General features: G+C 35.5%; 1 protein-coding gene across 1 annotated transcript; it reads right to left on the bottom strand.

Moving 5' to 3' along the window:
- Positions 1-276: 276 nt before the first annotated feature.
- LOC147077023 (uncharacterized) lies at positions 277-7,413 on the bottom strand. Its single transcript, XM_085940649.1, has 3 exons — positions 7,192-7,413; positions 4,191-4,322; positions 277-2,343 (listed from the first exon to the last, which is right to left on the bottom strand). Exons 1-3 carry the CDS (start codon positions 7,342-7,344, stop codon positions 1,243-1,245), a joined length of 1,386 nt encoding a protein of 461 aa, XP_085796775.1. The 5' UTR covers positions 7,345-7,413; the 3' UTR covers positions 277-1,242.
- Between the last annotated feature and the right edge of the window lie 7,806 nt (positions 7,414-15,219).

Raw genomic sequence — 15,219 nt, 5'->3', positions numbered from 1 at the left:
AGATCCTGGCCTGGGGGCCCACTTCAGGATGTGGGGACCATGCTTATGATAATAAGTAAAACGTCACATCCTCCATTCGTTTGAGGAAGTCAATATTTATCACCCTGTCATTTACGTATTAGTTGACCCTATTATTGAAAATATGTTTACCATAAAATTTTACACTGATATAAAATAAAATCAGGACATTATTACTCGAAAAACACAATTAATATACCCTAGGTATACCGACTGTCACAGCAAGCAAATACAACGTAATACTCTTTTTTATTATTTGACAATGATGGCCTCTTAGTTGGAGCATATGGACACCACACGTGGCTTTCAAGAATCCTTATCGCTCACCATTCTTCTTGCGTCATTCCAGCATCACGCATTTCGCAGGACGCGACAATTTTTCTCCAGGCGTCTGCAGCACGTGGCCGAACCAGATCCAACATCGCATCTTCACTCTAAGTGTGATAAAATTCTGCTGATTTTGTAATTTTGAACAACCGTATCCCTGCTCGCTGCGACAGATCGCCCTGTGTGTGGTGGGGATGATGCAATCTTGTATATACAACTAGATCGCGTTCTATGTGCCAGAGCCTTTACGGTTAGGTTTCAGCAGGGTGTAATTGTTTTAATTTAAAAACTGACCAACACCATGTGTAAATTATAGTCTTGATTCAATAAAAACAAATGCGTATGGCTGACATAGTTTTATGAGCACTTTTTATATCGGATCTTAAAATCTTATCCGTGCCACGGACGAATTAACTAGCCAAAGCATGTATGTCACGTCAGGCCACGGACGAATATATTCGCGGGTTCTTGTAAATGTTATAACTTCTGAATAAACATTCTGTGTACATTTTCTAAACAATATTTATCATTTTAGTGTGAAAATATTCACGATAAACTTGATAAACATGATATTGTGTTGCTAAGTATTCACAAATATTAATCATTCCGTTCCTATTTCATATTTTTTAAAGGATTTATTTTATTCCGAAAACAGCTGGCCTACAAGTGTCCACCTAGTAAAATTTGGCTGGCAGTGATAAGGTTAACAGCTTACCTACATGCCTTCGCTACTGGTACGCGCACTGAATAGTCCATTCTAAGAAGATTAATTTGAATTTAAATACCAAACGCTAAGGCAGTGAGTGACAGGGGAACAGGAAGCATATTTTTCGATTTTCCAAAGTCATTAATTATGAGCCACAATGTGACAGATTTCAGATCACAACTAATAATGTTTTAAACATTATTAGATTTAGTTATTCCATGAGTCCTTTTATGCTTATTTAAATCACTCGAACTGTTGCATTTGTAAATGCAAAAGTCGCACTGGAATCTCTTTTCTCCCGTATGTATCTTTTTATGCTTGTTCAAGTCGCTCGAGTTGGTACATTTATAAGTGCATTGATCGCATTTGAACGGTTTTTCTCCTCTATGATTCATTTTGTGCTTTGTCAAACTATCAGGATGAGCGCAAGTGTAGTCACACATATCACATCCAAATGGTTTTTCCCCGCTATGTGTCATTTTGTGCCTCTTCAGTGTTGACAGCATTCTCGATTTATAACTGCATTCATCGCAAGAAAAAGGTTTCAAACCACTATGCGACATTTGATGCCTTTCCAAGTTACTAGAACTTGTACTTTTATAATCACATTCGTTACACTTCAAGGGTTTTTCGCCAGTATGAACCATTTGATGTCTCCGTAAATGAGACGAACTGGTGAAAGTACCTTCACATATTTCACATTTAAAAGGTTTAATATTTGTATGATTCATCTCGTGGCGTTTCAAATCGTTGGATCCCGTGCATCTGTAGTCACAGTACTCACATTTAAAAGGCTTTTCGCCGCTGTGGAGCATTTTGTGCTTCTTCAAGTGTGAAGATTGCGTACATCTGTATCCACATTCGTCGCATTTGAAAGGTTTTTCTCCTGTATGCACGAGCTGATGCCTGCGCAGTACTCCGGAAGTCGGACATTTGTATTCGCATGCATTGCACTGCCACATTTTTTTACTTTTATGAATCACCAAATGTTTCTTTAGGTCTTTGTTGTTACCCGTTTGAAAACTGCACTTATCGCAGCCGTACAACTTAATTTTGACCAACTGCTTTTTGTCGCCTTTTGATAAGTTTCGAGTCTGTTTCTTCTTTGTCCCCGTCACTATTGGCACTTCGTAGACTTTGGGTATTGTCATATCATTCGAATCGGTTTCAACTGCTGCAGGAATATCATGCTTCAAAAAACCTTGTTCAGGAATGACAGCTTCGTTTATTATAGAATCTTGATGATGAATATCGGTGTGGGTATCTACGTTATTGAAATCTTGACCAGGAAACTAAAAATATACAAGAAAAAGAGAAATAAAATAACCAATTTAATTGTGATAACTGTCACAAAGTCGGAGAAATCTGTCTGATCAATGAGGTCAGATCTATAAAAAAGCATGTAAAATACCTCAGTTTATCTACATGAATTCAAATTGCATAAAATAGATGTTCTGTAATCGAGATATAACTATGCCTACTCGATGGAGGGAAATAAAACTGAAGTTTGAAATGTAAATTTCCCCGAAATAGACGACAGTACCATCAGAATGGCACCTCCATGTCAGGAAATTTGTACGTATGCAGTTCGCCGTGTCACACTTCATCGTGAAATGTTGTATCGGAAATATATGGTCGTATATTAAAGACCGTTCAACCTTTTTAGGTCGTAGAGTACTGAGATAAATTCATGTCTAAATAAAACACGCTTCTTGACAGTTTACAAGAAGCCAGGGGAAAAAATTAAAATAGCAGATATACTAGATTATTTGATATGTATGGTAAGGTTAGGTTAGGTAAGATTAAACATTAAATGGAACATATCAAATTTAATATCTGATAACAATAATGATAGCGCTTAATGTACGTAGCACTCGGACGTTTTCAAATCATCATGAAACCCTCATAACAAAAGCAAGCATTTTGCTAGATCAAGGAAGTACTGATGTTAAGAATATGTTGATTGAAAGTGAACTTTGCATCATACAATAGACTTTCATCTCCGTTACCCTACTTAATATTATACCAGACAATTGATTGGCTGGCAATGTTTCAGGAACCGATACACAAGAACTGGGGTCACCACACACTCAAGTGTCTTTACAGAGTTTTTAATACAAACTTCATATAAGAGAGAGCAGCGCGAGAAGCTCACATAAATCAATGATTCTAATTAATACATATATACATCGTACAAGAAATAAACCTAAAACATTACAGACATACAAAACTATGTGAAGAGAGATCTTCATGTTCGCAATACGACGCCGCAAATTTAGCAGTTTACCACGTTGCATTCGAAGTGTGAGAAATAACCAGCACTACCATCGCATTTTACAGTTTTGTGACACTGTCTTGAATCGGCCGTATATTATATGGCTGTGAAGGTTTGTTCCTAAAGTAATATATAGCGATGATTTGAGTTACCACATCTCCACCCGCCATGTATAATATGCAGCCGCAGGTTATGCACAGCCGTCTTCCATGTCGCTATAAACGTGTCAGAATGAAAAGATTTTAGTGCTACACTTTTTGTTCCGAAACGTTGCTGCACGGGACAGGTGTAGCAACCATGCACATTAGTGCTTTAAGAAAGAGTTTTAGAAAATAAAAAGAATCTTGACTTTCTCTGCCGTCATTTATCTTTAAAACCGGTTCTCTGCCAAAGCGAACCAGTTCGCGGATATGGCCGGGCGTACAGTGCCGGCCATACAAAAAACGCGAACTTATTCGCCTGTATTTGAAGACAGAATTAGGCGTTTGTTTTGAATAATTTAAAATTCGGAAGAATACTGGTCCAATAATAATACATTTAGCAAATGATTGGTAAGTGTTTATGATAAACTTTCAATATGTATATTTCGAAAAAATTTCACTTGCCGCCATGCAAAACCTTCCGGCACAGATCAGGTTAGTGACATGAACTGTTCTCTGTACCCCGTGTAGAGAAGTCAGGAGTTGAAAATGATGAATCTGGAGGGATCTGAATTATTCTAGTTGGGTATATTGTTGCGAGCATGTAATAATTCAAAATAAATGTCTTTTAACACGTCAGGTAGAAAGATAGGGAAAGAAAAGGTCGCGAGACTTGCGCCAAAAAAAGTATAACTTCAAAAACGTGCCATGTATAATAAATTACCTGTGTCTGTGAATATGAACATTCCCCGAATGTGTTGGCATACCCAGCTGAGAGTGGATCTTCGATGATTTCATCTTTGATGTTGATTGCTTCGTAAACGTCTAGATGGTCATTATTTACGATGTCACTATTCTGTAAAAAAAAAAAAAAAAAAAAACAATAAATTAGTTACATACAAAATTACATAATATAACTGCCCCACGATAGCAAAGCGGCACAAGCTTCGGCCTATAGCGTCGTGGGTCTCAGGTTCAAATCCTGGGTCTGGCAAGTACCTACACATATTGTTTTTCATTTTGTGTATGTGTCAGAGTATGGACCTAATAGGTTAAGCAAGTGGATGACATTCATTTCTCGTAAAAACAAAATCTGTTAATACAAACCTCCACTCTGTGGAGGCCCATATGATCTCGTTAGGATCGGACATGGTCGAAAAAAAATACATACTGTAAAATGAGTATAATTAAAAGATGTTCATGAAAATGCTTTTTTGTTAAGAAATAAATGTGTAAATGAAGCTACTACATTAATTATTGAACTAGAGGCAAGTAATTTTGAATTTAGAATTAAGTTGTGGTAATACTGCTTTGAAATTGCTTTATTACGATTGCACAAAGACAAAAACGAAATGCATTCGTACTGCAAAGTTTTTAACCATTACTAGGTGATTAAAATCTCGATTCGAAGGCTGACCAATCGTATACTGAGCTTCGAGAAGATTATGTTTACGATGAAGATATAAGAGAGCGAAATACGCAGCATCTCGTTAGGTATGTTGAGAGTGAAGAGGCGACGTTGGACTTAATATGTCAGTCGTTTGCTGAGGATGTCAGAAGAGAACTTCAACCTGGCTTGCCTGTTTTTCAAACCAACAGATTTCGACGTCCTAGAAGGCTGCAAAACACTATCTAAAAAGTGTCTGGTGTGACCTGGAATGACGCATGAATAACAAGGATTCTTGGATGCGCCATGTAGTGTCCACATGTTTCAGTTAAATGGCTGAGATAGCCGAAGATGAAGAAGAGGTATTTAAAATATTTGGACGAACAATTTAAAAAAATTTAGTGCATGATACATAATATATAAGTATTATAAAAAATGTGAAAATATCATTAGTCTAAAACCATCAACTAAGTACATAGGTAACATAATATTCATGAAGCATTATTTATAAAATTAAAATAAAAGAATACATTTAAATTCGGTATTCGGGCTCAAATTACATCGGCAGAATCTAACGCCTACCGTCTGCCGCGTTCGCTCCTGTTCGTTAAAAGCCACTTTTGAGTCGTTCCCTGGAATCAGGACCGACTTGAAACAATTCTTATTTTTTGTGTACGATCGTGTCGAAGATTACCGAGAACGTACGAAAATATCCGAATTAACCACGAGCTTCCATGTGTTGCCACACGCGCGTGTACTGTCTTGCGTTTGGCGTAGGTAGGTACAACATCAACATAAACTCGATTTAAACAAAATATGTAGGTAAGTAACAGTTATTCATTATTAAGACTTCAACGGATATCGAATCTGGGCCCCTTCTGTGATAATCTAATCACATTAAAGGATAAACGATCAGTTTTGCTATCCAATCAGTCTACGGTTCCGTCGAGCTGTCAGTTACACTGACGGTAAATGCAAAACTGAAGCGACTGACTGAAACTAAAACGGAGACGAGACAAGATAGAATTTCTATCGGTTATCGTATCCGTTTTTAGAGTTTCCAGTTAAATTGACGAGTAAATTACTATGTTGCCGTATTTTACAACGTTTTTATTAGCTCGTATTCTTGTTTGTCCGGTGGTTGTTTATCCAGTACGAATCTTGCAATCGATTTTTAACTAACTTCCCGACTAGCTAGACATTTGATACTTTTAGAATATATCAGAGCACGATGCCAATGCATTCTTTTAATACTTTTAGCCATCTTTAAGCAGAATTGAATTCATTATCAGTTAATTCTGTTTTGTATGGAAAGTTATTTCAGAAAAATCCGTAAAAAGTAAAAGACTATTATTGGTTGCTAAGGGGGTGGTCTTGGCAACTAAATTAAAAATATATATATGCGTTACTATGGAAATCAAAATGAAATGTCAAAATGACGTTTCAGTATTCTATATTTGTTTGTTTGTTTTTTTTATTTAAGTACTTCATAAATCAAGTAGAAGTTTGAGCATATTGAGCATAATAATTCAACAGAAAATTTAAAAACGTTGTATAATATAAAAAGTTATTTTATCTTGTAATTATTTCATACTACGTTTCTAATTTTGATTGAAATATAATTTCTTTAAATAGGTACTACGTTAAAGTTCCCACCACCACCCGTCATATATGCACAGCTGACACCAACCAATGTGTTTAGAAAGTAGTTATACAAATATTATTCATTTTTAGTTGATAAAAAATACCTAAATACACACCGCAACGAACTGACCTGGGAACTGAAACCTCGACTGAACGGACTGAGCTGATCGTCTAAATACATCAACGTTTTAAAACTGAACTGACCAAAACGGAAATTTCGAATAAACGGATAACAGAAGTGACTATGAAGATTTTGAAAATATGTACGATATAATATTATATCGATGACTCAGTATTGAACGGTAACAAGTCAAAAATTCGATATTTCACGATACTGGTATGAAAATACTCGTAAAAATGAGCTCTAGTTGTTTTTGTACAGAAACAATTCGAAAAAAATAATTTAGATACCTTGAGATCCAGAAAAAACCCATATGAAATTTTACAAACTTTTAAACAAAACCAGTTTTGTACAGATCCATTTCGAACTGTTTCCATTTAAAACTGGCAATTGACCATACGTTTCAATTTAGAATAAATAAATTCGGACTTTTATCCTTTTAAAACTTGTCAAATCTTGTGTATTGTAAAATACTTATTCAAAATATTAAAACATGATTATCTCAAAACTACGATTTTTGAGTTGTTACTGTTTAATTAATACTGGGTCATTGAATTATTGTTAAAATTGTACCTCATGTGTCAGTTCGCCATCTTCGGAATGTTTATTGGAAGTAGGGATGTTTGGGCTGTTGGAGACCTTTATTGGCACATCAAACCAGTCCGGGCTCGCCGGCTGTACTTCTGAAGTTGGTTCATTGTCTTCCGGTTCACGTTTAACGTCCATTTTACGTTTTAAATCTATTTACGTCAGACAATGACAGTACGAGTCAAACAATATTGCATTAACATAGGCAATAAGTAGCCATAGATATTGCTTAAAGTTGCCAGTATATAAAAATTCTAAATGCAACAAAAAGATTCTACCCCGAGTACTTTCATGAGTCAATAAAATATGTAAAATGTACGTATTACATTCGCCGTATCAGAATTCATCGTGAGCTCTCTTACCGAAAGAAAATGGCCGTTTAGTACTTAGATAAAAAATATTCATGTAGATTGAAGACAGTAATACAGGTTACATCCTAATTACAGGTCAGATTAATAAAAAATATAAATCTGAAAGCTATCGCCGTGGACTAATATTTTGAAGCAGGGTATTGTATGGCTGTCAAGCCAAGAGAACTATAGGGGAAAATAATTATTGGAACTGAAATACCTAACGGGCAAGGAGAAGCGGTCACCCGACCTCGAGTAAGGAAGAATACGTAATAAATTTAAAGACGTATCAAGAATATAATATGTGTACTAGATTTCAATATCAGCCAAGTCCATAATGGATGAATAGGAGAAGAACAGCTTTTTGTTTTCTCAAGTACACAGTCACTAGGGTCAAAGTTTATATTATTTAAATTATGGAATATTTAAAATTAATAAGTTCCACATTTCAATAATGCAGAAATATTAGAAAGCAGTTCACAAAAAAGTCAAAAATACCTAAAGGTGGACTTAGCTTATTTTGAAATCTAGCGACACATAATGAATACGTGTATTAAATAAGGCTCTAAGTACCAAAAAGTAGTATTGCCTGTAGTTACAAAATACTGAGTCATTGCAGTAAAATTTCATGAAGCAGACCTTTTGAAAAATGTAATTTTACAGTGTGAAGCAATCACGGCAGCTTCTATAATTTTAGGTATTAAGAACTCGCAAGTAGTGTCAACACACTATCGTCAGCTATTTTATATTGAATGCCGTTGACCAGTGCAGTGCTACTTATACCATTATAAATAAAACACGCCAACGGACTTACAACGTCGACAGGTTTAATTATTTTGCTGTATTTTTTTGACTTGCTTGAGGCACTTAGACTATAGTAGAAGTTATTGGTGTTGGTATGTAGAACATTTTTCTATAAAAATGTTAGTTTTTATTATTTTGGTACTTAGCGCCTTAATTAATACACGTATTCAATATTATGAGTATTTCACAAGCATAGTGAACCAAGTCCATTCTGGTTATTTTTGAGTAAGCTAGGTTCAAACATAATATTTGAGTAGGTACTTATTTCTAATTCTGTAAGGGTATGATTGCAATTCCGAAGTGTTATTTTGAGTACATTTAAGTTAATATGTAAGGGAAATATTACCCTTACATAATTAGAAATATTCAAATTTTATGTTTGAACTTAGCTTACCTACTCAATAATAACCAGAATGGACTTGGTTCACTATGCTTGTGAAACCCTCATAATCGTCATACCTACGTCGAATACTAACTGACAACTTAGGTACTGTTCTCGGTTTGTGCATTGACGCTCATTTAATATTGGTGTATTACACACACTATTGCACGTCTATAATGCGTGGTTCATTTTCGTAGAACACTCGCACGTTCAAAACCCTGCATCGAAATTTATTGTTTGATATAAATATTATAGCCTATCGGAATTCTATTTATTTTTATTACCTAGGTATCTGTTTTGTGGTCAAGCCGGAAAACCCAAAACAAAACATGCTAACGGCACTCAATAGTGAATGCACGTCGTCACAGTCAGGGCATCCACTCACGTGAATACTCAAAAAAGACGAGACTGAAACTCCAGTATCCAGTTAAGTATGTCTCTACCTAATGTATTTCAATGGCGGCTCGCTAGCGGCAAGACTGGAATCCCTAAGTTTCAAAACGTCCGCGACCGAAACCGAAGAGACGCGACATGCTAGTCTCCTAGTCTCTCAGTTTCCAGTCACCCATAAAACAGTGGTAGCTACCAATATCAGTAGATTCGATGAAAAATCACATTATTATACAAGCAATAACAAGTGGAGACGTCAAAAGTTGAAAATGGGCGAACCGATTTTTAAGTAAAAATATGTGGCAGATGTTGAAAAAATACTACTCCTGCCTGTATACAGTAAAAGCATAGAATCAAGTAGGTAGGTGAGACTATTTGTTTGATAGTTTGAGGTTATGAGATTATTAGGTTTCAGCAGGTAGCGCCGTGTGTGGAGCATCAGTCGCTGGCCATTTTATAAGTTCCATCACCAACCAGTTTGTCAGATTTTAGTTTCTGGGTGAGCCAATGACCTCACGTCTGTCAGACGTTACAAATAATAACATATTATTCTAACACGTGTTTAAGATTATCCCATATTTTTCCACACTTGAGATTCGTTGCCTGTGATACCACAATCAATAGAGTAGGTAAATTCCCATTAATTTAATATTCCCTGGTTCTGATTGTATTATATGAATACGTGTATTAATTAAGGCTCTAAGTACCAAAAAGTAGTATTGCCTGTGGTTACAAAATACTGAGTCATTGCAGTAAAATTGCATGAAGCAGACCTTTTGAAAAATGTGTTTTCACAGTGTGAAGCAATCTCGGCAGCTTCCATAATTTTAGGAATTAAGAACTCGCAAGTGTCAACACACCTTCGTCAGCCAATTTATATATTGAATGCCGTTGACCACTGCAGTGGTACTTACACCATTATAAATAAAACACGCCAACGGACTTATAACGTCGCCAGATTTAAATATTTTGCTGTATTTTTTTGACTTGCTTGTGACACTTAGACCGTAGTTTACGTTATTGGCATTGGTATGTTGAACGTTTTTCTATAAACATGTCAGTTTTTATTTTTTTGGTACTTAGCGCCTTAATTAATACACGTATTCAATATCTATTCAATAACAACATTAACTTGATAATATAGATTGCAAGCAAAATAGATAGTTATCGGACTATAGCGCTATCATTATTGTATGATAATATTAATAGGTACGACATGATACTTACGAGTAGGGACCAACCTACCAGAATTTTAGATGAATTAGGTATTATACTTAATAATAATTAATTATGCACATCTCTTCACTGCTACAATTATTCGAATAATACAAAATATACTTACGTAATAAAAAAATCTATTTTACTTAGGTGCCTTCTCATTTTTTATCTTTCCGTTGTATTTATTTCGATGGTTTTTATTACGTATGTTGCATGGGCCCCACATCCTGAAGCGGGCCCCAAGGCTAGGATATTTGTAGGGCCCTACCTATCGCCAAGGTTAAAGGCAGTTTGACGCTCTACAGTAGCGTTTTCCAAACGGCAAAAAAAAAAAATTAAGGGTATGTGTATGTTTAATACTTACCTCCACTTTAATTATGGAGTTATCAAGTAATGACACAGTTACATCGCACAATCACATAACTAATTAAAGGAAAATAGCGCCGCAGGCAACTTTTTTTACTATTAGAGCAAATTTGTAATGTGTGTTTATCTCAATTATTTAGTCGACTCGCCACGCCGGGCCCCCAAGCTAAAATCCTGTCAGCCCTCCCCTTATGGGGACCATAGTATGTTGCACCAAAGTATTTTATTCAGACATGAATTTGATCTCAATATTTTAAATACGACCATATTAATAATATAATGACATGGTGAACTGTGCTCGGTCAACAACTACTGCATACTTTTAACTGTCGAGTTACTCTCAGAGATATTAAAAACTTCATCTTGCAGTAGGCACGCAGTGAAATTTATTAACACTAGCGACAACAATGACTTCTTAATACAGTTCCACTATAAAGAGATATTTTTCAATAGGTACTGTTACATCCCCGAATGGTCCCCATTTTGGGTTGTCTCCTTGTGGATGTAAAGAGGCCTTAATCATTATCAAGCCGACGCATAGTAAGGGTTGATTGCGAGAATAAATAAATAAATAGTGATCAATATTAATTATAAACGGCATCATTGTCCAAATGCCGTTAAAAATATATGAATGGCAACGCCGTATGTTGTACCTACTGACAGCGAACGAAGCGAACGATTTTCCCGTGCAAGAAATGCTCCTAAATATCGCCATTGTAAACACGTACATTTTGACTTCCACAAAAATTATAACAAATAATATAAAATGTAACCAAATAGCGGTAGGTATTTAAATAAAAATCACAATTTTCGACCATCGTTCCGGTGTTTAAATTGTTCACTTCCATGTCCTACATGACAGACAATGTCCAGCAACCAGCATACTAAGCGAGAAGAGGAATCCATCTTCTCCCTCTCGACTTGACGGAAGATGAGAGTACCTACTTCCTTGGCAGTGGTGAAAGTGTTAAAAATGAATGAATAGACCGTTGGTTGTTGAGTGAATCAGGGATCGAGAATTTACTGCTGCGTAAATATATACAGGTGGTAGGTATAATATGAATAAAAATAACGCAGGAGAGATGTTAGCGGTCCGAGGCTCGGTAGAAGAAATGCTTGAGTCCCAGGCACGGTGAGAGATGCTTCTGGGCGAGGTGCGATGGTAGAGTGTACTACTACCTACTGACAGACTGAGACTGAATCTGATATTCCATCAAGTCATGACTCGCTATTTATATAAATGAATATTCGATAAATTTAGCAAACCATTATCGATGTAGGTAGGTCACTATTGGCAATATGCTGACCCTAAGCACCGTTGCAACTTCGTGGCGTTTTGTTAACTATGCTTTGTTGTTTGACCCTCATCGAAGTAGGTATGTCAAAAGAGAGGCAAGGAATCGGCTCACTCGTACAAATACAACTGAATGAAGTAGGCCAACAATAGCCGACAACTACTTACGAGAAATAGCGACGCGATAAAAAAAATGCAGGGCATCACGGAGGATTTACTTTGACCATGATAACGTACCCATATAATATAATGTTAACATGGAAATTTTGCCGCAAATTGATTACCAGCCTTCCTCACCATACTTTTTCACCATACGTGCCTGCTTTACCATACTTTCATATAACCTGCCGACCCTAAATGCTGACCCTAAGCACCGTTGCATCTTCGTGGCGTTTTGTTAACCATGCTTTGTTGTTTGACCCTCATCGAAGTATGTCATACTTTCAGAATGTGCTGACCGTATCTGAGATCATGCGCCAAATTTTTGTGTAACTCGCCGATCAGCGCATTGTCGCAATTGCGCTGACATTCACAGCCACACTTGAATAAGAATATTAATATTTTATTATTGGTATAGGTCTGTTACCGAAAGTTGAGGCGATCACAGCTACGAAAGATTGTGTGCACTGGTGTATTTTTGAAGAATTCAGTATTCTTTTACAGGCTGTTCCTTTTTTGATCAGTTCCATTTTTTTTCCTAAATCAAAACAGAAAATCTCCTTTTTTAAAAGTCGATTTAAAAATTTAAAACACCTGTTTGTAAACAATGCCTCTGTGTGAGTAATTTCGTCGCCTCAACTCTGGTTATGCTACCTAAACGGGTTGCATGAAGAATTAATTATCAGCCCAGTCGGAAATTGAAAATTATCTCGACTGGGATAATAGTCATATAAATCAAAACTGAGCGCTGCATGCAACTTTCTTTTTTTTTTTTTTTTAAAAAGACTCGTTGAGCACATAACCAATTATTAATTCAAGACGTTCAAAACAAGACATTTGGAATAAAAAGTACAGGTAAATCAACTTGAGAAAAAACAAGGTAGAGAAAAATAAAAAAAATAATTTCATAGAAAATAAATAAAAATAATAATAATAAAAAACAACAATATTTCAAAAAAAAAATACAAATTACTTAAACAATAAAATAGAGTTTTAAAAACAGAATGCATAATGCGTCGCTAAAAATGTCTACATCTCTTGGGAGTGCGTTGACCAACCACACAGCCCTCGCTATTGGTGCCTGGTGAGTCTGATATGAGGAAACAGCTTTCACCCAAAATTGGTCAAGGCTGCGACCCCACATGTAATTGACGGGTGCATAAAAATTCAAATTTACAAGAATATCGGGATTGGAAACTATACCACACGAGAGCAGAGAAAAATGCTTTAAGAGCAAAGTGACCTACGAGCTTCAAGATAATGAAAGGCGAGCATACCTTGTATCAATGATATTTTTAATGGACAACGCACTCAATACAGTAGCTAGCAAGTAAATTCATGCATAGCGACATTCACACATGTATAGGAAGACGTCACGCAATTCCATTATGCGATATCACGCATCGGGAATTTATAGCGATATCACCTTTATTGTAATGGCGTTAGAACAGTGTTTCTAGTGTCAATGTTCATTATTTGAGCGAACCCGTTCGAACCAAACCATTCGGCAGACCCGACAAAAAGCATCTGGAATTTATAGCAATATCGCCTTTATTGTAATGGCGTAAGAACAGATTAGAACAGACCCGACAAAAATTGAGTGTCATTTTTTTCCAGATGCTTCGTCCATATTAAAATGTCATTGCCTTGTATAGTTAGACCATGCGAAGACAGTGACGTCATTCATTTCGGCAAACCAAAGTGATTGACGAAGTGCGTCATTTCGGGCTTATACTTGCGCTGCATGCCGGTGACGGTGTAAGTGTATAAGTCCAAACAATTTTATAATTTGCTATAGGGTAAGGGATGTATTATCGTGATAGATTTTACAAAGTACCATATATAACTGTAAACTTGCATGCTATAAAAAATGTGAAATATGTGATGTAAATGGCCATGCTTCACCTTAATGATATATATTAAATGGACTTTCTAAACATAGTAACTATTCTTTTTTTTTACAATTTAATTTGAGCCAAAAAAGTTTGGTAATATCGTGACAAGCACAGTTAATACCGTGATACTGGTAAGGTAATATCGTGACAACTAGAATAAAGAGGAAATAAGCTAAAATATTTATTTATAGATGAAAGAGATGCTGACATTATAATAGTACCTATGTAACCAATGCAACATAATAATATACAGATAGGTATGTAAACAGAACAAAAAACGAATATACGTAAAAGTAAGACGTTAAGTAGTCAGTCAGATCGTTAAACCTTATAGCTATCAAGATTGAGATAGGTATCAATATATTCAAAATCCCCCAGTTGCAATCTATCGATAATATGGAAAACCCAATATCCTATATACGACCCATAGTATGAATAATGGAATTGTATCGTACCCATGGAACACAGAATCAATGGTCGTGTGGAAGAATATGGGATAAACTTAAACACAATAAGTACGTCATTCTAAGATGGTACTTCATTCTGACAACTGCTCACGGTTTATGCACAACGGTCATTCAATAATGGTTTTTTTTTTGTATTGGTTTAGGGATGTGTGTTTGATTTTTGTAGGATACTCACACATTCAAAACCCTTCTCCATAATGTAGTGTATTAGAGGAATGCCTATCGGAATTATTTGTTAAACTGTTCTTTGGTCGTAGATACCTATCTTAAAATTTATTTTCTTGTATTAGGTACCTTTAGATATTAATTAATGTAGAATAAAATTTGGAATACATATGGCGAAACATAATATCTTGTTAAATACGATTTTGCCACCAGGTATATAATTTCCTAACATCTTGTTATTGTATTTCCTATACCAGAAGCTGATTTATATTATTATACATTACACGTGTTTTCAAAGGTTTAACTAAATATAATATATTATAATGTCATGTCATTCCATTTTATAGCTAATTACAACACACTTGTAAATAAGATGGCATAACAAGATATCTATTAATATCAAACGTGAACTAAAGAAACTTTAAATACCTACTTATTATAAATTTAAAATTCATTTGAGATACACAATGATTATATTATATTAGTGAGTACTTACCTACTTATAAATGTAAACTCTGCCATT

Source organism: Rhyacophila brunnea, unplaced genomic scaffold (genome assembly GCF_057557595.1).
Source record: "Rhyacophila brunnea isolate RB1 unplaced genomic scaffold, BYU_Rbru_1.0 scaffold_13, whole genome shotgun sequence".
Lineage (NCBI taxonomy): Eukaryota > Metazoa > Arthropoda > Insecta > Trichoptera > Rhyacophilidae > Rhyacophila > Rhyacophila brunnea.
The sequence above is the reverse complement of the archived record's forward strand: the minus strand, read 5'-3'. Positions and strand labels throughout refer to the sequence as shown.

Excerpts from the sequence above, each read along its gene's own strand:
- LOC147077023 (XM_085940649.1), bottom strand. The coding sequence starts at position 7,344 with ATGGACGTTAAACGTGAACCGGAAGACAATGAACCAACTTCAGAAGTA. Across the intron at positions 4,323-7,191 it reads ATGGCGAACTGACACATGAG|AATAGTGACATCGTAAATAA; the intron begins GTACAATTTTAA and ends TTTTTTTTACAG. Across the intron at positions 2,344-4,190 it reads GTTCATATTCACAGACACAG|TTTCCTGGTCAAGATTTCAA; the intron begins GTAATTTATTAT and ends GTATATTTTTAG.